The 23,728-nt window shown below is 45.2% G+C and overlaps 1 protein-coding gene across 2 annotated transcripts in view; it reads left to right on the forward strand.

Moving 5' to 3' along the window:
* LAMA2 (laminin subunit alpha 2) overlaps nt 1–23,728 on the forward strand; it is a 1,085,231-nt gene that overhangs the window by 744,170 nt on the left and 317,333 nt on the right. For both annotated transcript variants that reach the window (XM_040429125.1, XM_040429126.1), the window contains exons 28-29: nt 20,287–20,404; nt 20,697–20,831. In XM_040429125.1, coding sequence (XP_040285059.1) covers nt 20,287–20,404; nt 20,697–20,831 — 253 coding nt within the window. The remainder of the gene's footprint in view (nt 1–20,286; nt 20,405–20,696; nt 20,832–23,728) is intronic.

Below are 23,728 nucleotides of genomic sequence, written 5' to 3' on the forward strand. Positions count from 1 at the left end.
TAACATAGCATCTCTCAGAAAACCTTCAAACAGTTTACCCACAACAGATGTTAAACTTACCGGCCTATAGTTTCCAGGCTCTGTTTTTGGACCCTTTTTGAATATTGGCACCACATTTGCCATGCACCAATCCTGTGGGACATTCCCTGTCAGTACAGAGGCCGCAAATATCAGAAATAAGGGTGCGGCTATGACAATACTTAATTCCCTTAGGATACGGGGGTGTATGCCATCCGGTCCTGGCGATTTGTCTATTTTGATCTTTTTAAGTCGCTGTTGTACTTCTTCCTGGGTCAGACAGGACACTTTTAATGGCGAATTTATTTCAACATTCAGCATTTCATCTGACAGTTTATTTTCCTCAGTGAATACATTGGAGAAAAAAATATTTAACAGCTTTGCTTTCTCCTCGTCGCTCTCTGCGACTCCCCCCTCATTACTCTTTAAAGGGCCGACACCTTCCGATTTATACTTTTTAACATTTATATAATTGAAGAACATTTTAGGGTTAGTTTTACTCTCTTTGGCAATTAATCTCTCGGTCTCTAGTTTGGCCGCTTTTATTTGTTTTTTACATGTTCTGTATTTTTTCTTTATAGTTTTTCAGTGCTTCCGTGCTACCCTCCTGTTTTAGTGTTTTATATGCTTTCTTTTTGTCATTTATTGCTTTCTTTACAGTTCTGTTTATCCACATTGGTTTCTTTTTGTTCCTTAACCTTTTATTCCCATACGGTATGTACCTCTCACAATGAGATTTTAGGATGTTTTTAAAGATATCCCATTTTTTGGCTGTATTTTTATTTTTGAGGACTTTGTCCCAGTTAGTTAGGCCTATGGCCTCTCTTAGTTGGCTAAATTTAGCTTTTTTGAAGTTTGGTATTTTTGTTCCTCCCTGTAGAAACGCTCTTTTGAATGATAATTGGAAGGTCATTACTTTATGGTCACTATTTCCCAGGTGTCCCCCAACCTGCACGTCTGTTGTTCTGTCAGGTCTATTGGTTAATATCTACACTTCTTATAACTATGTAACCGGTTATAAAATGCATCTATTTAAAATTCTTAAATGCTTCTATGGTAATCAACACATTCCAGAACTCCCAAGCCACATATTTACTTTTACTGCAGGGACACTGTCCTTACAATAGAGTTTGATAGCTAAGCATACCTAATAACACCTCACACAAAGGGTATTGTGGAAAGTGATGAACATTAAGCAACACAAATGACACCAGGGACTGGAGATCCTTGGATAAATTAGACAGACTTTACCAAACACCAGCACAAAGCAATGAAATGCATCAGACAAAAGAATAAATCAGCACAAATGTTATATTAATCACAGACTAGCAGAAACACACTTTTTTTCCCAGTCATAAACACACCGTTGATTTATGTATTCATACAAGTATTGCTCTTTTTCATCCTATCTATCATTCTTATTTTGTGTCTCAATATAATTCCAAGACAGTGCATTGTTTTTGAAGCGTACATAAAACCATAATAAATTATATCAGCCTGGATGGCAAATATGCTCTTCATTTTACTTCAAATTATTTAAAAATCTCAAGCAGTGATTGGGAACTAGTTACGTTGAATCCCCAAAGGCTAGAGCCGTGCAGCTAGCAAGTTGAAACCTGCTTTCAGAAAGCCTCTCAGAAAAGCAACAAGTAGCTCTGTGCTCCCAAAGTTTATTACTATGTAAATTTGCATCTCTGGTTGCAAATAGTCCGCCGTACACAAAATATTTTCTAAGTCCTGAAGATGATGGAAAGAGATTTTCAGTAAATGCACAGAGACTTGGTTCAGAAAACTGCTGCCCTGTTCTGAATAAATATTTATATGTACAGCTTTATCTTTAAGCATTGCTCCCATACAAATTAGAAGGTGCATATGAAATCAAAAGCCCTCTGGTGCCAGGTCAATTGCTGAGCAGTATCTTAAGAAGTGGATATATTGTCTGACCAATCAAAGTCACCTCGAGAGAGTAGGAAACTGATAAATATCAAGTGTTTGTGTTAATAACTGTTCCTCTATTATTTCTCCTATTCCCCAGCTTCTTTCTTCTGACACACACTATTGTCCTACTGTCCTTGACATGTTCACTCAATTCCTGTAGTTTGTATTGATCAACCCCAGAGCTTGAAAATCCTTGCTCTGTGTGCACTACAGTAAGATACAAAGATATAGCAAACAAAGACCATGTTTATGTGGCTCTTTCTATTCTTTCTCAAGTGAACTTTCAAATCTTAGAAATATTCCCTTGACTTTTCTTACTTACAATAAGCAGTTAGAACCATAGGAGGCACGGAGAACAGACAGTACAATAGGAAAAGGACATTTATTACTTAAGATAATTCTAATATGTTTTCCTTCTTTTCTAATTATAACTCACCTTCATTCTCCAAGCATATTTTACCATGCATAACAAATTTAGATAAAATAATACAGTCACCACAATGTAATATAACTAATAGATAATTCTAATGTCCCTTAGACCCTAAGGTTCCTTGTAAAGCATTCATTACAAGAGAGGACAATAGTAGATTACCAAAACCATAATTTGTTGTGTATATATTGTGGGGATTTGATCTGGTAGTTAGGACTAGCAGATGCAGTATAGAGGCAAAGTACACAGTTCTTGAATCAAACAGAATCAATGTGTTTATACACACATTGATGTATAACAAAATGCAGATAAGGTGCATCACAAAATGCAGGTGGCTTGGTGCTTGTTCACACACAAGGAAAGTCCAAAAATAATAAAAGTCACCTTTTCTCCTGGGTGTTAATTCACACCCTGTTAGCAGTTCAGCCTCATCAAGTCCATAGGCGGCCTGTTTGCCTTTAGAGGGTCCTGAGTCCTCCAGCCCGGCTCAAACCTCAAATCCCAGCACAGCCTTCAGTTCACAGCACACAGACTCCTGAGCTCCACTGTCAGAGGGAGGTAAATCCACACAACTGGCAGCGCTGGCTGGTTTTTATACCTGGCAAAACCCGGCCTGGAACATGGGGAGTAGTCACCCACCCAGCACTTTGACGACTCTCTGAAAGAGCTGTCCCAGATCAGCTATGACAGCCATGCTAACTATAAAGTTGTCAATTAGCAATAGCTGCTGCTGGCACATAAAATACCGGCTCTTACTTCACCAAGGCCAGGAACCTCGGTGACACATACCTTCCATCCACAAAGGTCCCTTGAGCCTTCCTACAACAGGACCAGCACCACAAAACATAAACCAAACCAAAATAAACACCTGCCCGTCTGGGCCCTGGCTAATACAGAAAGGATCCTAGCTCACCTATTGAACACAGGTCAAACAGAGAACTCGGCTTCTCTAGCCAGCAGCGCAGCCATCTTCCCAGGCTTTCTCCAGGCATTCCTCTCCTCAGACTGACAGCCTGGACTGTGCTTTATTTCCCCTTGATGATCCCAGCTGGCTTCAGCTGGGATCCCTCAGACTAGGGGAAAACCTGTCCTGGATTTTATTCACCTCACCCAGTTGAGGAAGCTGGGTGGGATATACACCCCTTCCAGGACTTTACCATACACTTTTCTGTTCACCTTACCAGAATATATATATATATATATATAAAAATATATACACTATATATATATATATATATATATATATATATATATATATATATATATATATATAAAAGGAAACCGTCGTTGACAGAAGGTATGTGTCACCGAGGTTCCTGGCCTCGGTGAAGTAAGAGGTGGAGTAAAAGTCAGTTTTCATGTGTCAGCAGCAGTTACTGTTTGACACCTTGTTATTTAGTATAGCTGTAATAGTTGATCCGGGATGGCTCTTACTGGGAGTAGTCAAAGTGCTGGGTGGGTCACTACTCCCCATGTTCCAGGCCGGGTCTTGACTGGCCTATATAAAAACTCAGCCAGCAATTTCAGCTAGTGGTAATTACCTGTCACGGCTGAGGATGGGGAAAACCCTCAGCCGTGCGGTGCCAGAAGATGGAAAGGTCGCTACTTGGCCAGAACTACAGAATTAGGGAGCAGGTCACCTCCTAGAGCTTCCCTAATCTGACCCTGACTCCTAGCTGCATGAGCCGCCCTTGAAGGTAGGAGGGCTCATGCTCAGGAACCTCGGATCCCTTCTGACCCTCCGCTGATCCCTGAGCTAGGAGCTGGGTAGACAGCCCGTTCCTCCTGGACGCGGAGAAACAGGAGTCTAAAGTGGCCAAGCTACAAGGGGAACAGAAACAACTTATGGCAATGGCAGGTAAATGCAACAAACACCAGACTCACCTGCCACAGACAACAAAGCCTGGAACCCATGTGCAGGTGCTGCTGTCCAGAACACAAACGATGACAGCACACACCACACATCACACAGGAACCCAGGACCATAAGCTGCAATAACAATGAGACTACACACACACCTTCATAACACCATGTAACGTAATTTATGACCACAAGGGTGGCCCTCACTGACAGATGGTATTAGCCAGGAGGATGACTTCAGCTAATCATGGCTGAAGTACCCCCCAGAGTCTGGCATCCAGCAGGAGCTAAATAGCCCCAAGTGGCCACACCCACACATATACTCAGTGTTCACAAACTAAGAAGGGAGTTAACCCTTCCTACACCAGGCAAGGGAAAAAGCCACTTAAAGGGGAAGTGTCCAAATAAACATCACACTGCAGCTGTTACCGCAGGCAACGACATGCGTGGCAACCATGTCCTGGGAGTCAGCCAGAAGGCCGAGACACTGCCACCACATATACACAATACCAAACGTTGCCACGGGCAGCCACAGTGAAGGGAAGTGTCACAGTGCACACCTACATAAACCTCGTGCACACCAGACATACAAAGTGCATACATACACACCCACCCAACCAGGTGTAACCACATGCACTTGACAGCAAGCTGCCTAGCAACAGCTAAGGCTGCTATACTGCCAAGTACCAAATCATGTTGCCAGCGGCAACCACACGTGAGGCAACATACCAGCAGCCCTCACCATGTGGTTGACAATAAAACCAAACTGCATGCAACTGCATGCGGATCCTGAGTCACGACCATGACCCCAGTCGTGACATTACCTCTCTCTTGGACAGAGGAACTCTGGAAATCGCTGGATAGGGATCTGAGCCGTGTGCTAGGCTGGAGGCCTGAGTTTGGGAGGTCTGCTCTGTCCTGAGCAATGCCGATCGGGTGTGAACTAACACCTAGGATAACAGGCGACTCTTTTACTGTATGAACTGTCTAGGTGTGAACGAACACCAAAACTGCATATGGACTGTTGTACTGTTTTGTTGCCATAAGTGTGAATAAAACACTGAAGTTTTTGAGTTACAAACTGGTCTTTGCCTCTATACTGCGTCCTCTTGTCCTGTCTACTAGAGTGAATCCACACAATATATATATATATATACAGTATCTAAAAAAAAAAAGAGTACACCCCTCACATTTTTGTAAACATTTTATTGTATATTTTCATGCGACAACACAGAGGATATTGGTCTACGGGGATTGAGAGCCTTACAGAGGGCTGGGTGTACATGAGTCAAGAATAGGTTAAACGCAAGGGTCCATTGTGAATATATATTTATATATATATATATATATACACACAATATATCGCAAAACTCAGTACACCACTTACATTTTTGTAAATACTTATATATATAAATATATTATTATATATATCTTTGCTTGAGGAAGGCTCGTGACCAGAGCCGAAACGTTGCACCACCGGTGTGAATAAAGGGTTCACTGCTAGAGTTGAGCGAACACCTGGATGTTCGGGTTCGAGAAGTTCGGCCGAACTTCCCGGAAATGTTCGGGTTCGGGATCCGAACCCGATCCGAACTTCGTCCCGAACCCCATTGAAGTCAATGGGGACCCGAACTTTTGGGCACTAAAAAGGCTGTAAAACAGCCCAGGAAAGAGCTAGAGGGCTGCAAAAGGCAGCAACATGTAGGTAAATCCCCTGCAAACAAATGTGGATAGGGAAATGAATTAAAATAAAAATTAAAAAAATAAAAATGAACCAATATCAATTGGACAGAGGTCCCATAGCAGAGAATCTGGCTTCACGTCAGCAGAGAATCAGTCTCTTCATGCCATAGCAAAGAATCTGGCTTCATGTCAGCAGAGAATCAGTCTCTTCATGCCATAGCAGAGAATCTGGCTTCATGTCAGCGCAGAATCAGTCTTCATGTCATAGCAGAGAATCAGGCTTCACGTCACCCACCACTGGAACAGGCCACTGTCACACATTTAGGCCCCGGCACCCAGACAGAGGAGAGGTTCATTCAACTTTGGGTTGCCCCACAATATAATGGTAAAATGAAATTAAAAATAGTATTGAATGAGGAAGTGCCCTGGAGTAGAATAATATATTGTTAAGGGGAGGTAGTTAATATCTAATCTGCACAAGGGATGGACAGGTCCTGTGGGATCCATGCCTGGTTCATTTTTATGAACGTCAGCTTGTCCACATTGGCTGTAGACAGGCGGCTGCGTTTGTCTGTAATGACGCCCCCTGCCGTGCTGAATACACGTTCAGACAAAACGCTGGCCGCCGGGCAGGCCAGCACCTCCAAGGCATAAAAGGCTAGCTCTGGCCACGTGGACAATTTGGAGACCCAGAAGTTGAATGGGGCCGAACCATCAGTCAGTACGTGGAGGGGTGTGCACAGGTACTGTTCCACCATGTTAGTGAAATGTTGCCTCCTGCTAACACGTTCCGTATCAGGAGGTGGTGCAGTTAGCTGTGGCGTGGTGACAAAACTTTTCCACATCTCTGCCATGCTAACCCTGCCCTCAGAGGAGCTGGCCGTGACACAGCTGCGTTGGCGACCTCTTGCTCCTCCTCTACCTTCGCCTTGGGCTTCCACTGGTTCCCCTGTGACATTTGGGAATGCTCTAAGTAGCGCGTCTACCAACGTGCGCTTGTACTCGCGCATCTTCCTATCACTCTCCAGTGTAGGAAGTAAGGTGGGCACATTGTCTTTGTACCGGGGATCCAGCAGGGTGGCAACCCAGTAGTCTGCACACGTTAAAATGTGGGCAACTCTGCTGTCGTTGCGCAGGCACTGCAGCATGTAGTCGCTCATGTGTGCCAGGCTGCCCAGAGGTAAGGACAAGCTGTCCTCTGTGGGAGGCGTATCGTCATCGTCCTGTGTTTCCCCCCAGCCACGCACCAGTGATGGGCCCGAGCTGCTTTGGGTGCCACCCCGCTGTGAACATGCTTCATCCTCATCCTCCTCCACCTCCTCCTCATCCTCGTCCTCCTCGTCCTCCAGTAGTGGGCCCTGTCTGGCCACATTTGTACCTGGCCTCTGGTGTTGCAAAAAACCTCCCTCTGAATCACTTTGAAGAGACTGGCCTGAAAGTGCTAAAAATGACCCCTCTTCCTCCTCTTCCTCCTGGGCCACCTCCTCTTCCATCATCGCCCTAAGTGTTTTCTCAAGGAGACATAGAAGTGGTATTGTAACGCTGATAACGGCGTCATCGCCACTGGCCATGTTGGTGGAGTACTCGAAACAGCGCAACAGGGCACACAGGTCTCGCATGGAGGCCCAGTCATTGGTGGTGAAGTGGGTCTGATCCGCAGTGCGACTGACCCGTGCGTGCTGCAGCTGAAACTCCACTATGGCCTGCTGCTGCTCGCACAGTCTGTCCAGCATATGCAAGGTGGAGTTCCACCTGGTGGGCACGTCGCATATGAGGCGGTGAGCGGGAAGGCCGAAGTTATGCTGTAGCGCAGACAGGCGAGCAGCGGCAGGGTGTGAACGCCGGAAGCGCGAACAGACGGCCCGCACTTTATGCAGCAGCTCTGACATGTCGGGGTAGTTGCGAATGAACTTCTGCACCACCAAATTCAGCACATGCGCCAGGCAAGGGATGTGCGTCAAACCGGCTAGTCCCAGAGCTGCAACGAGATTTCGCCCATTATCGCACACCACCAGGCCGGGCTTGAGGCTCACCGGCAGCAACCACTCGTCGGTCTGTTGTTCTATACCCCGCCACAACTCCTGTGCGGTGTGGGGCCTGTCCCCCAAACATATGAGTTTCAGAATGGCCTGCTGACGTTTACCCCGTGCTGTGCTGAAGTTGGTGGTGAAGGTGTGTGGCTGACTGGATGAGCAGGTGGAAGAAGAGGAGGAGGAAGCTGAGTAGGAGGAGGAGGAGACAGGAGGCAAAGAATGTTGCCCTGCGATCCTTGGAGGCGGAAGGACGTGCGCCAAATAGCTCTCCGCCTGGGGCCCAGCCGCCACTACATTTACCCAGTGTGCAGTTAGGGAGATATAGCGTCCCTGGCCGTGCTTACTGGTCCACGTATCTGTGGTTAGGTGGACCTTGCCACAGATGGCGTTGCGCAGTGCACACTTGATTTTATCGGACACTTGTTTGTGCAGGGAAGGCACGGCTCTCTTAGAGAAGTAGTGGCGGCTGGGAACAACATACTGTGGGACAGCAAGTGACATGAGCTGTTTGAAGCTGTGTGTGTCCACCAGCCTAAATGACAGCATTTCATAGGCCAGTAGTTTAGAAATGCTGGCATTCAGGGCCAGGGATCGAGGGTGGCTAGGTGGGAATTTACGCTTTCTCTCAAATGTTTGTGAGATGGAGAGCTGAACGCTGCCGTGTGACATGGTTGAGATGCTTGGTGACGCAGGTGGTGGTGTTGGTGGTACATCCCATGTTTGCTGGGCGGCAGGTGCCAACGTTCCTCCAGAGTCAGAGGAAGAGGCCGAGGCGGCGGCAGCAGCAGCAGCAGCAGAAGAGGCCGAGGCGGCGGCAGCAGCAGAAGAGGCCGAGGCAGCAGCAGAAGAGGTAGCAGGGGGAGCCTGAGTGACTTCCTTGTTTTTAAGGTGTTTACTCCACTGCAGTTCATGCTTTGCATGCAGGTGCCTGGTCATGCAGGTTGTGCTAAGGTTCAGAACGTTAATGCCTCGCTTCAGGCTCTGATGGCACAGCGTGCAAACCACTCGGGTCTTGTCGTCAGCACATTGTTTGAAGAAGTGCCATGCCAGGGAACTCCTTGAAGCTGCCTTTGGGGTGCTCGGTCCCAGATGGCGGCGGTCAGTAGCAGGCGGAGTCTCTTGGTGGCGGGTGTTCTGATTTTGCCCACTGCTCCCTCTTTTGCTACGCTGTTGGCTCGGTCTCACCACTGCCTCTTCCTCCGAACTCTGAAAGTCAGTGGCACGACCTTCATTCCATGTGGGGTCTAGGACCTCATCGTCCCCTGCATCGTCTTCCACCCAGTCTTGACCCCTGACCTCCTGTTCAGTCTGCACACTGCAGAAAGACGCAGCAGTTGGCACCTGTGTTTCGTCATCATCAGAGACGTGCTGAGGTGGTATTCCCATGTCCTCATCATCAGGAAACATAAGTGGTTGTGCGTTAGTGCATTCTATCTCTTCCACCCTGGTGAAGGGCTAGGTGGATGCCCTTGGAAAACCCTGGCAGCAGAGTCTTCAAACAGCATAAGAGACTGCTGCATAACTTGAGGCTCAGACAGTTTCCCTGATATGCATGGGGGTGATGTGACAGACTGATGGGCTTGGTTTTCATGCGCCATCTGTGCGCTTTCTGCAGAAGACTGGGTGGGAGATAATGTGAACGTGCTGGATGCACTGTCGGCCACCCAATTGACTAATGCCTGTACCTGCTCAGGCCTTACCATCCTTAGAACGGCATTGGGCCCCACCAAATATCCCTGTAAATTCTGGCGGCTACTGGGACCTGAGGTAGTTGGTTCACTAGGACGTGTGGCTGTGGCAGAACGGCCACGTCCTCTCCCAGCACCAGAGGGTCCACTAACACCACCACGACCATGTCCACGTCCGCGTCCCTTATTAGATGTTTTCCTCATTGTTCCCGTTCACCACAATTTTGAGAATGGCAAATTTGGGAATGCTTTTTCAACCCAGAACAAAAAGTCTGCTTTGACGGTCACTACAAATAACTTGACCAGCTAAAACTGTGCAGATTTGGTTGAATAGAGATGTGAGACCTGTTTATTTTTGCGCTGTGTGACAGTTATAGCTTTAATCACAGAATGACACTTCTATTAGCACGCTAGCGTGTGTCTTAGGTTTTTCTGAATGATACTATCAATAACTTTAATGGAAGATTTTCTTTTTGGGATAGATTTCAAGTAGGCCTTAAATACCACAAACTAGTTATTTTCAGAATGGCAAATTTGGGAATGCTTTTTCAACCCAGAACAAAAAGTCTGCTTTGACGGTCACTACAAATAACTTGACCAGCTAAAGCTGTGCAGATTTGGTTGAATAGAGATGTGAGACCTGTTTTTTTTTTTGCGCTGTGTGACAGTTATAGGTTTAATCACAGAATGACACTTCTATCAGCACGCTAGCGTGTGTCTTAGGTTTTTCTGAATGATACTATCAATAACTTTAATGGAAGATTTTCTTTTTGGGATAGATTTCAAGTAGGCCTGAAATACCACAAACTAGTTATTTTCAGAATGGCAAATTTGGGAATGCTTTTTCAACCCAGAACAAAAAGTCTGCTTTGACGGTCACTACAAATAACTTGACCAGCTAAAACTGTGCAGATTTGGTTGAATAGAGATGTGAGACCTGTTTTTTTTTGCGCTGTGTGACAGTTATAGCTTTAATCACAGAATGACACTTCTATCAGCACGCTAGCGTGTGTCTTAGGTTTTTCTGAATGATACTATCAATAACTTTAATGGAAGATTTTCTTTTTGGGATAGATTTCAAGTAGGCCTGAAATACCACAAACTAGTTATTTTCAGAATGGCAAATTTGGGAATGCTTTTTCAACCCAGAACAAAAAGTCTGCTTTGACGGTCACTACAAATAACTTGACCAGCTAAAACTGTGCAGATTTGGTTGAATAGAGATGTGAGACCTGTTTTTTTTTGCGCTGTGTGACAGTTATAGCTTTAATCACAGAATGACACTTCTATCAGCACGCTAGCGTGTGTCTTAGGTTTTTCTGAATGACACTATCAATAACTTCAATGTAAGATTTTCTTTTTGGGATAGATTTCAAGTAGGCCTCAAATACCACAAACTAGTTATTTTCAGAATGGCAAATTTGGGAATGCTTTTTCAACCCAGAACAAAAAGTCTGCTTTGACGGTCACTACAAATAACTTGACCAGCTAAAACTGTGCAGATTTGGTTGAATAGAAATGTCAGGTCTATTTTTTAGGCACTGGGTGACAGGCTCAACTTGCCCCTGATGTAATATATGGCCAAAAAATAACCAGACTGTTGATGGTTAAATGCACTTCGGTGACACAGGCTCAGCCTGCAGCTGATGTAGTATATGGCCAAAAAATAATCAGACTGTTGATGGTTAAATGCACTTGGGTGAAACAGGCTCAGCCTGCAGCTGATGTAGTATATGGCCAAAAAATAACCAGACTGTTGATGGTTAAATGCACTTCGGTGACACAGGCTCAGCCTGCAGCTGATGTAGGATATAGCACAAAATAACCACACTATCGATGGTTAAATACACTTGGTGATAGCTCGTGCTGGCGCACCACAAGTCACAAAATGGCCGCCGATCACCCCAGAAAAAAAGTGATCTAAAAACGCTCTGGGCAGCCTCAAAAAAGTGAGCAAGTCAATAATAGCACTTCAATGATCCACAGCTGCAGATCGATCACAGAATGAAGTCTTTTGGAGGAGTTAATCTGCCTAATCTCGCCCTAACGTCGCAGCTGCAACCTCTCCCTATACTGATCATAGCAGAGTGACGTGCGGCGCTACGTGACTCCAGCTTAAATAGAGGCTGGGTCACATGGTGCACTGGCCAATCACAGCCATGCCAATAGTAGGCAAGGCTGTGATGGCCTCTTGGGGCAAGTAGTATGACGCTTGTTGATTGGCTGCTTTGCAGCCTTTCAAAAAGCGCCAAGAAAGCGCCGAACACCGAACCCGAACCCGGACTTTTACGAAAATGTTCGGGTTCGGGTCCGTGTCACGGACACCCCAAAATTCGGTACGAACCCGAACTATACAGTTCGGGTTCGCTCATCCCTATTCACTGCTTTTATCCTTGGAGTGCCGCTCATTTTTCTGAATTTAAATATATTATTATATATAAATATTATATATTTTCATGGGACAACACTGAAGATCTGACCGTTTGATACAATGTAACGTAGTCAGTGTACAGCTTTTATAACAGTGTAAATTTGGTGTGCCTTTAAAATAAATCAACACACAGCCATTAATGTCTAATGTCTAAACCGCTGGCAACAAAAGTGAGGACTAGAGATGAGTGAATTTCTCCAAAATTTTAATTCGGCCGGTCCGACGAGTTTTCTGAAAAAATTTGTCTCGATCCGAATTTATTTTTTGGCGAAAAGCGTTAACAAACTGTTATTTCCGTGCCTTTCTAGTGGTGTAGAACACTGTGCCTTGCAGTAACACACATAGGAAGTCTAATGTGGTAGTGAAACAATACTGTGAGGCAGTATGAGATATAGATGACAGGCATCACTCTTAGAATCACTGCACACTTCACTTATTTGGGCAGTTACAGGGCCAAAACTGACTAAATAACTCAAGCGTGAACTTAGCCTTACAGGTCAATGTTAGCGCCAGGTACAAAGAACCATGCAGAGGCCCTACTATAGCATGAAAGAGAGCAGTCCTTATACACCAATTCACTGATTTCTACAGAACCTGTTCTATTAAATGCTTATACAAGTAGAGCCCCCAACAGAGTGGAGAGGGTGTCAGCAATAAGTTTGTGTTGACGTCACTGATCATTTTGCCATTCCTCTGATCCGTCAGAACAATAACCCTCAAAAAACGGATTTTGTCTGTGGAGCATCCGCCTTCACTCGGTCAGCATTTGGTCAGTAATCCATCAATATTGCTAAAGCAAAAAAAAAAAAAAGGAGTGGATCCAAAACAGAGATGACATGTAAATGGAATATTTGCATGTCTTCTGTGTTTTGTACCCACTCCTGCTTTTGGCTACCAAATCATAAGCCAATTCTGAAGCAAAATAGGGACCATGTCATGCAGGCCTTACAGCTGTTACATAGACAGGATCCGTTGTGCGTCTCATTTTTCCTTCCTTCTGACAGATCAGAAGAAGGGTAAAATAAATGATGATCTCAGCCAGGCCAAAAGGCAAAATAGTGGCCCAGTCATGAAGTGGGGAGGGTGGAAACAGCATGAGAAGCCACAGAGTGGCCCAATAACAAAGTCTGGAGTTGGCAGCAGCATCAGGAGGAGGCCACAATGTGGCTCAATGACGGTGTGGAGGGACTCATGAACAGCGCCATCTATTGGTTTCATAGTCTTATGACAATACTATTACTCTTGTCATAAGACTATGAAACCAATAGATGGCGCTGTTCATGAGTAGTGTAGATCGCAAATGGTTTTTCAGCTGAAAAACAAGGCAGATTCTGTTCATTTGCATGTCTTTCCCATATGCTCATGTTTATGCAAATTAGTTTTTACATGACAAAACTGTATAGAAAGGTTATTGAATATTATGTTAGGACAATCAGAAAACTTTGTCTCCCTAATGATATTGATCTAGGTGCACAGGTCTACCCAAGCCATCCAACAGATCTGAAGTAACTTTGAGGCTTACTGGCTCTCAGTCAGATGAGAGCTGGTTTGGAATGTCTCATAGTGCACAATGCTGCCATTGTAAGGAATGCTGACTAAGCCTGTCATCTGTCTCATAGATAGATTGATGGCTTTCATATACCTGGCTTTTGACATATAGCCTTTGTGTGGTTGTTTATTGTATGTCATAGATAATAGTAGTCCAAGACACATCCAGCTATCCTCTTAATGCTATTTCTAAACCATTTTTATGGGGTTTCCATCAATTTATAACCTTTTTTTGTGAGCCAGACACCCTCTTCTCTTCCGAGCAGGGGGTGCCTGGGGTTCTCCCATTGACTTGCATTGAGCATACCGATGTGTTCGGCCAGAGCACCCAAACACACAAGCACTTTGGTGCTCGATCAACACTAGCGACTGACAAATAATGTCGCCTCCTCAAAGGGCCAGAGCAAATGGCAGGTGTCACGCATTAGCTGCCACTGGCTGACATTGAATTAACACAGGGGAGTACTCCTGTCTTCTTGCATCATCAAGAAATGGTTTATGACCTTTCTCTGTTCGTATAGTCGGTCCAACATGTGGAGGGTGGAATTCCAAATGGTGTAAACATCACATATCAGCCTATGTTGGGGGATGCTGTTCTGCTGCTTCAGCTCAAGGAGGGTGTGCTTTGCAGTGTACGAGTGGCTGAAGTGCATGCAAAGTTTCCTGGCCATTTTTAGAATGTCTTGTAGATGGGTAGAAGACTTCAGGAACCGCTTGATAACTAGATTGAACATGTGTGCCATGCAGAGCTCGTGGCTACGCCCTCCTTGACGCAGCGCCGACACCATGTTCTTCCCATTATTGGTCACCATGGTTCCAATTTTCAGTTGTCGCGGAGAAAGCCAGGATTCGATTTCTTGATAAAGAACACGGAGCAGTTTCTCCCCTGTGTGACTCTGTTCACCCAGGCAAATGAGGTGAAGAACAGCATGACACCGCCGTGCCCTGCACATGTGGTATGCTGGAGGGGCAATGTGAATTGTCCCTGCAGTGGAAGCTGAGGACATGGTGGAGGATAAGGAGGCAGAGGCAGACATTGTCACAGGACCAACGGTGTGAGAACGTGGAGGCAGAAGCGGTGTCACCTGGCCAAGTTGCTGGTGTGGCTGTGCAGGAACCACATTCACCCAGGGGGCCGTAAAGGACATGTATTGTCACTGACTGTAGTTCTAGCTCCACATGTCGGCACTGCCGTGCACTTTGGCCATGACTCGCCCACCTTCTGTTCTACATGTGTGTGCAGGGCTGGTACTGCCTTTTTGGCAAAGAAATAACGGTTTGGGACTCTCCACCTTGGCTCAGCACAATCCATCAGTTCTCTGAAAGGTGCAGAGTGCACCACGTGGAAAGGGAGGGACTGCAGCACTAGCAACTTGGCCATAAGAACATTCAGCTTTTGCACCGTTGGATAAGTGCACGCATACTGTTGTCTCTTGGTAATCGCGTCAGTGATCGATTGCTGACAGAATGACTGACAAGGAAGAGAAGCAGGAGCATCAGGACCAGCATATGATAGGAAGGACAGACAGCTCCCTTCAGCTGAGGTGGTGGAGCCTTGACTGTTTGAAATCGGGAGTGTGCCACTGGTTGATGTAGCGATGGCTTCGGCAGGCTGGACCACCACTTCGGAGCTACGGTTCTCCCAAGCCACTTTATGGTGACGCTGCATATGTTGACGTAGGGCCGTGGTACCAACATTGGCACCCCGGCCATGCTTCCACTTCTGCCCACAGATTCTAGAAATGGCTATGTTCACCTCCTCTGGCGGCTTAACAAAAAACTACCACACCGCCGAGTAGGTGATTTTACCCCCAACACTCCACACTGACTGCTACCTACACTGCTTCTGTTAACCCCTGCACCACTACTTTCCGGCCATGTAGGCTCCTGCGAAGCAGGTGGTCTACCCCAGGCTTGTTTGGCTCCAAACCTCCCACTGCTTCTGCCCTGTTGACTCCCAGTCACGCAAGCGACTTTTTGGCTCCGCTGCCTTACGGGCAAGCTTCCACCCTCTACTCCCGATGATGACGAAGCCCCAAATTCACCCGGCTCCCAAGTGCAATCAGCTTCATCATTATCGAGTACTGTCTGCACGTCACTAATGTCCTGACCACTCGCAACACCAGCTCTCACGCCACTCTCCTTATCACTACTTGCTTGCCTACCGGAGAAAGCAGCTGATGTCTCCTTCACATCTTGGCTGGCCAGCAGCTGCTGATTGTCTTCTAGTAGCTTGTCTTCACTGTATACTGTAGCTGAGCTCACAGAATATAAAGCTTGTCTGGCTGAGGGAACAGAAAAGGACAGAGGTAGGTTGAGAACAGGTGAGGGAACAGGGCCTGCTCCGAAGCCATGCCAACTAAGAGTTGTGTCTGACGATCCCACCGACTCTTGGCTGAGGGTGTCTGATGTCACTTGGGATGAAGTGGATGACGAGTCAACCATTCAAGAACCGCTGGGTTGCTGGTCAAGACACGACCGCTAGATGACACCGGGAGCTTAGGCCTCTCGCTGCAACTCCTGCTGCCACGCCCCTTTACTCTGCTGTGACCTGTGCCTGCGCCAAAAACATTTAGGCCTCTGCCACTCGCCTGTGCATGGCCTGGCACTTCTCTGTCTGACATACTGTTAGTGTTGAGCGAGCATGCTCGGCCGAACTGTGCTCGAGCCTAAAGTCCTTTTAAGGACTATTGTGTGTGGTGGCAAGCTGGCAGTATTTCATAGCTAAAGTACCAATTAGTTTTTTCAATACTTTTTCTATAGAGGGTGTCTGCAGTGACTTGTGACATCTGTCCAATACCTTCTGTGTGTCAGGGCCAGAGATTGGAGAAATATAAGTTAATATTAATATATTTTTTCCATCATTTTCAATACTTTTTACATAGAGAGTGTCTGCAGTGACTTGTGACATCTGTCCAATACCTTCTGTGTGTCAGGGCCAGAGATTGGAGAAATATAATTGAAAATTACTATATTTTTTTCCATCACTGTTGCCTCCGCTACTAAGGTTAGTACCCATGGAAGTTTAATTCCATCTGGGTGGGCAGAAGAGGTGGAAGAGGATAAGGAGATTGAGAGTGATCCTCCTGATGACGACAGCAAAGTCTTGCCTGTTTGTACTCTGGCACACATGGCTGACTTCATGTTAGGCTGCCTTTCCCGTGACCCAGGCGTTATACGCATTTTAGACAACACGAATTACTGGTTGTTCACCCTTCTCAACCCCCGCTACAAAAATAACTCATCTCTCATTCCTCAGGTAGAGAGGATGAGCAAAATGGTGCAATACCAGAAGATCCTTGTTGAAAAATTGTTCCAAAACTTTCCATCTGACAACACTGGCGGCAGAGTCTATAGTTCCTTGGCCAACGATGGATAGGAGACAAGGGGAACACACAGCAGTTCCAACAGAGGCAGGGCAACACTCTCCAAAGCCTGGGACAGTTTTATAACAACCCGCCAGCACCCTCACCCAGATGCGCGGCCTAGTGTCTCAAGGAGGGAAACATTTTGGAAGATGGTGAAGGAGTACATAGCAAACCATGTCAGCATGATCAGTGCCTTACAACTGCTGGGTGTCCAAGCTGGACACGTGGCACGAACTGGCGCTCTACTCCTTGGAGGTACTGGCCTGCCCTGCCGCCAGCATTTTGTCTGAGCGGGTATTTAGTGCTGCTGGTGGCATTATTACAGATAAGCGTATCCGCCTGTCAACTGAAAATGGGCAGCACGGTGGCTCAGTGGTTAGCACTGGTGCCTTGCAGCGTTGGAGTCCTAGGTTCTGACCAAGGACAAGATCTGCATGGAGTTTGTATGTTCTCCCGGTGTTTGCGTGGGTTTCCTCCGGGTACTCCGGTTTCCTCCCACACTCCAAAGACATACTGATATCGACCTTAGATTGTGAGCCATATTGGGGACAGTTGGATGCTAATGTATGTAAAGCGCTGTGGAATATAGTAGCACTATATAAGTGCATAAAATAAATTTATAATAAATAAATAAAATGCTGACAGGTTGACTCTTAAAAAAATGAACAAGGCCTGGATTGACCCTGAACTGACTCCACCAAAGGAAAGTGGCTGAACATAAAGGCACTTTAAAAGTGTTGTTTATAATGTACTGAATACACTGTATTCCCATACACCCCTTCCACCACAAACAAGGGTATATGGTTGAATCTTCCCTTTCTCCTCCTCCTCCTCTTCCATCATATCAACAAGCTTTGTCACATATAATGCCCTTCGCATATAATGTTTTATAGGGTCAGCTCACTTACAGGCTCTCGCATATAATTTTTTAGAGGGTCAGCTCAGCTGCAGGCCTTCACCTACAATCTTTTACTGGGTCAGCTCACCAGCAGGCCCACACCTCAAATCTTTTACAGGGTCAGCTCACGTGAAGGCCCTCACATTTAATTTTTTAGAGGGTCAGATCACCTGCATCCCCTCACATATAATGTTTTACAGGGTCAGCTCACCTGAAGGCCCTCGCATATAATATTTTACAGGGTCAGCTCACCAGCAGGCCCGCACCTAAAATCTTTTACAGGGTCAGCTCACCAGCAGGCGCTCGCATATAATTTTTTACAGGGTCAGCTCACCAGCAGGCCTTCACCTACAATCTTTTACAGGGTCAGCTCACCTGCAGGCCCGCACCTAAAATCTTTTACAGGGTCAGCTCACCTGTAGGCCCGCACCTAAAATCTTTTACAGGGTCAGCTCACCTGCAGGCCCTCACCTAATTATACCTAATAGGTAATTTGCGCTCATGCTGCCTTGCTTAGATGTGGTAGCCGTAGCTGTATCTCATGCTCCCTCTCTGGAATCAAACCATGATTCCCCTGTTATCCATGGTCTACATGGTTTGGGCTGAAAATAACATCAAAAGTTGATAGGGCAGACATCCGAATGGATGGGTGCTATCGTCCCCAGGTTATCTAGAGTCACCAAAGTGGCAGCAGGCCCTCGCCCATAGTGTTTTAGATGGTCAGATCAGCAGGCCCTTGCTCCAAATGTTTTAGAGGGTTACAAGCAGGCCATCAATCATAATTTGTTAAGGCTGTGTATGATGCTCTCCTTTATGTGTAACAAAGGGTGTATTGGAGTGCCGGTTCCTTGTAATTTTTGGCAGCCCGTTCTCTTAGTGTAGGAGTCCCACTACATGAACAATTGTACCACAATGTGAATGAGGCCTTCCTTTATGTGATATACAGGTTGTATCGGAGTGCCTCTTCCTTGTAATTTTTGGCAGCTCTTTATATACAAGTAAATATACAGAAAAGAGTGTTTCCTATAAATTTTTCCTCTAAAATCGATTTTTTTCTTAGTTTTTTTGCGTATTATTGTCAGTCTGTAAAAGTGGCGTACTATATGGACAGCATCGTTCCCAGCAGCAACCTGCAAGTACAAAATGCATCCAGACATCCTCCCCATGCTGTTCCAGAACCATTTTAGTGGTGTTTCCATCAATTTCTGATATTTTCCTATGAACCAGGCACCCTCCCCTCTTAAGAGCAGAGGGTGCCTGGTTTAATGCTCGGGTTCTCCCATTGACTTCCATTATACTTGGGTGCTCGGTTGAGCACCCAAACATCCCGATGTGTTCGGTCTGAGCCCCCAAGAAGCCGACCACTACGGTGCTCGATCAACACTACTTATCACACATCACAGCAGCGCGTGGACCCAATGCACTTCTTCACCCACCGCAAACCACTTCTATGCCATGGTCAGCGCTGACCGCGGCATAAAAGGGGATAATCCGTCAGCATCGCTGTAAACAGCGATGTTGGCGAATACAAAAGGGGCCCGGCTACCAGGGACTGCCGGACCCCTGCAGTGATCGGGCCCGCCATGAATGTACGGCGGAATGCGTTCTGGCACAGCTTCCCCCGCCGAAAATGCACGGAATTTTGTGTTAAGTGGTTAAAACACCCCTAAAAGCAACGAATATATTTTTCTTTTTGTACTAAAATAGGCCACTAAATTATTTCTGCACAAAAAACAGCAAATGTGAACTGAGTATATATTTCTCGTGTTGGACTAAAATAGGTCACTAAATGATTTCAGAGTAAATAACAGAAAATGTGGCCTGCATATATTTTTCTCTTTTTCTACTGAAATATGGCAATAAACGTTTTTAGCACAAATTACACCAAATGTGAACTGCATCTATTTTTCTCGTTTTGGAGTGAAATATGACAAGAAACTCTTTTAGCGCAAATAACAGCAAATATGAACTTAGTCTATTTTTCTCTAGAAATATGGCAATAAACGCTTTTAGCGAAAATAAATCCAAATGTGACCTGCGTCTATTTTTCTCGTATTGGAGTGAAATTAGACAAGAAATGCTTTTAGCGCAAATAACACCAAATGTGAACTGCATCTATTTTTCTCGTATTGTAGTGAAATATGACAAGTAATACTTTAAGCGCAAATAACGCCAAATATGAACTGCGTCTATTTTTCGCTAGAAATATGGCAATAAACGATTTTAGCGCAAATAACACCAATTGTGAACTGCGTCTTTTTTTCGCCTATTGGAGTGAATGAATAATTCCTTTCTGTAGACTACAAATTCAGTTGGCTTTCAGTGCTTTAGTCATTTATGTTGCTTAATATTTACATTTTCATGAATTAACAAAGTTTTTATTAATTGCAGAATTTCTGAAGTATTTCTGGAAGTAGCAGAAGAAGGCACATCTTTCACTATGAGTCCAAAAGCCAGTCGGATTGAGAAATGTGAATGCCCAGTAGGATATTCAGGGCTTTCATGTGAGGTATTTCATCAGTATTATTCTTTGACCTACATAGATGCTGGAATGTCAAAATGTATTTGTGATTCGCATTACCAATTATCTTAAATATTGCATTTATAGTACTTGGTTCCACCTTTAGTCATGTTGGCTACAAATCTGGAATCAACATGCAGAAATATTTCAATTTTGTTAAGTGACTATTGCTGTAGAGCAGTGTAATGATGCTACTGGTTCCACTATAAACCATAAACATGGTAGCTGCTTTTGAGTGTCTGCAGCATATCTCCTTATATCTGTCTTCACTTTATTTTAGTCATGTTCTCCTGGATTCTACAGAATGGCTCCTGCATCCCCAGGTAGGAGGCCTGGCCCTACTCTTGGGACTTGTGTGCCCTGTCAGTGCAATGGGCACAGTGATATGTGTGATCCACAGACTTCTGTTTGTCAGGTATGTTTCTTTCATTGTCTTTTTTATTATTTCTAGAGTTTGATGTATCATAGCAAAAGCTTTCTCTTGAAAAACAAGTTAAGGACTGTAGTACTGTACCCTGTCTTGCAAAACAAATATATTTTCATGTAATAAAACAGCAATTTTAACATTATTATGTGGAATCTGTATAAATAAGATGATAACCTTATACTGTGGGTCAGTAAAAATATGATAATGATAATATATATATATATATATATATATATATATATATATATATATATTAATTACACTGCCTGTCCAAAAAAAAAAGTCGTCACCAAAAATAAATAAATAAATAATGATTCAAAATGGGGTTAAGGTCTGGACTCTGTGGTGGTCAATCCATGTGTCTCATGCTCCCTGAACCACTCTTTCACAATTTGAACCCGATGAATCCTGGCATTGTCATCTTGGAATATGCCCATGCCATCAGGGAAGAAAAATCCATTGATGGAATAAGCTGGTCATTCAGTATGTTCAGGTAGTCAGCTGACCTCATTCTTGGAGCACACACTGTTGCTGAACCTAGACCTGACCAACTGCAGCAACCCCAGATCATAGCACTGCCCCCACAGGCTTGTACAGTAGGCACTAGGCATGATGGGTGCATCACTTCATCTGCCATTCATTCTTACCCTGATGCGCTCATCACTCTGGAACAGGGTAAATCTGGACTTATCAGACCACATGACCTCCTTCCATTGCTCCAGAGTCCAATCTTTATGCTCCCTAGCAAATTGAAGCCTTTTTTTATGGTTTGGCTCACTGATTAGTGGTTTTCCTACGGCTACACAGCTGTTCAGTCCCAATCCCTTAAGTTCTCTTCGCATTGTGCTTTTGGAAATGCTCTTACTTTCACTATTAAACATAGCCCTGAGTTCTACTGTTTTTCTTCGATTTGATTTCACCAAACATTTAAGTGATCGCCAATCACGATAATTTTTTCCGGCCACATTTCTTCCTCGAATACGATGGGTCCCCACTATTCTTCCAGTTTTTAATAATGCGTTGGACAGTTCTTAACCCAACTTTAGTCGTTTCTGCAATCTCCTTAGATGTTTTCTCTGCTTGATGCATGCCAATGATTTGACCCTTCTCAAACAGACTAACATATTTTCCACGACCACAAGATGCGTCTTTCGACGTGGTTGTTTGAGAAATAAGAAGCAACTCATTGCACCAATTGAGGTTAAATAACTTGTTGCCAGCTGAAAGATAATCGCCCATGCAGTAATTATCCAATAGGAGGCTCATACCTATTTGCTTAGTTAAATCCAGGTGGCGACTTTTTTTTTGGACAGGCAGTGTATATATATATACACTGCTCAAAAAAATAAAGGAAACACTTAAACAACACAATGTAACTCCAAGTCAATCACACTTCTGTGAAATCAAACTGTCCACTTAGGAAGCAACACTGAGTGACAATCAATTTCACATGCTGTTGTGCCAGTGGGATAGACAACAGGTGGAAATTATAGGCAATTAGCAAGACACCCCCAATAAAGGAGTGGTTCTGCAGGTGGTGACCACAGACCACTTCTCAGTTCCTATGCTTCCTGGCTGATGTTTTGGTCACTTTTGAATGCTGGCGGTGCTTTCACTCTAGTGGTAGCATGAGACGGAGTCTACAACCCACACAAGTGGCTCAGGTAGTGCAGCTTATCCAGGATGGCACATCAAAGCGAGCTGTGGCAAGAAGGTTTGCTGTGTCTGTCAGCGTAGTGTCCAGAGCATGGAGGCGCTACCAGGAGACAGGCCAGTACATCAGGAGACGTGGAGGTCAGGAGACGTGGAGGAGGCTGTAGGAGGGCAACAACACAGCAGCAGGACCGCTACCTCCACCTTTGTGCAAGGAGGAACAGGAGGAGCACTGCCAGAGCCCTGCAAAATGACCTCCAGCAGGCAACAAATGTGCATGTGTCTGCTCAAACGGTCAGAAACAGACTCCATGAGGGTGATATGAGGGCCCGACGTCCACAGGTGGGGGTTGTGCTTACAGCCCAACACCGTGCAGGATGTTTGGCATTTGCCAGAGAACACCAAGATTGGCAAATTCGCCACTGGCGCCCTGTGCTCTTCACAGATGAAAGAAGGTTCACACTGAGCACATGTGACAGACGTGACAGAGTCTTGAGACGCCGTGGAGAACGTTCTGCTGCCTGCAACATCCTCCAGCATGACCGGTTTGGCATTGGGTCAGTAATGGTGTGGGGTGGCATTTCTTTGGAGGGCCGCACAGCTCTCCATGTGCTCGCCAGAGGTAGCCTGACTGCCATTAGGTACCGAGATGAGATCCTCAGACCCCTTGTGAGACCATATGCTGGTGCAGTTGGCCCTGGGTTCCTCCTAATGCAAGAGAATGCTAGACCTCATGTGGCTGGAATGTGTCAACAGTTCCTGCAAGACGAAGGCATTGATGCTATGGACTGGCCCGCCCGTTCCCCAGACCTGAATCCAATTGAGCACATCTTGGACATCATGTCTCACTCTATCCACCAACAGACTGTCCAGGAGTTGGCAGATGCTTTAGTCCAGGTCTGGGAGGAGATCCCTCAGGATACCGTCCGCCACCTCATCAGGAGCATGCACAGGCGTTGTAAGGAGGTCATACAGGCACGTGGAGGCCACACACACTACTGAGCCTCATTTTGACTTGTTTTAAGGACATTACATCAAAGTTGGATCAGCCTGTAGTGTGTTTTTCCACTTTAATTTTGAGTGTGACTCCAAATCCAGACCTCCATGGGTTGAAAAATTTGATTTCCATTTTTTTATTTTTGTGTGATTTTGTTGTCAGCACATTCAACTATGTAAAGAACAAAGTATTTCAGAAAAATATTTAATTAATTCAGATTTAGGATGTGTTATTT

Source organism: Bufo bufo, chromosome 4, assembly GCF_905171765.1.
Source record: "Bufo bufo chromosome 4, aBufBuf1.1, whole genome shotgun sequence".
Lineage (NCBI taxonomy): Eukaryota > Metazoa > Chordata > Amphibia > Anura > Bufonidae > Bufo > Bufo bufo.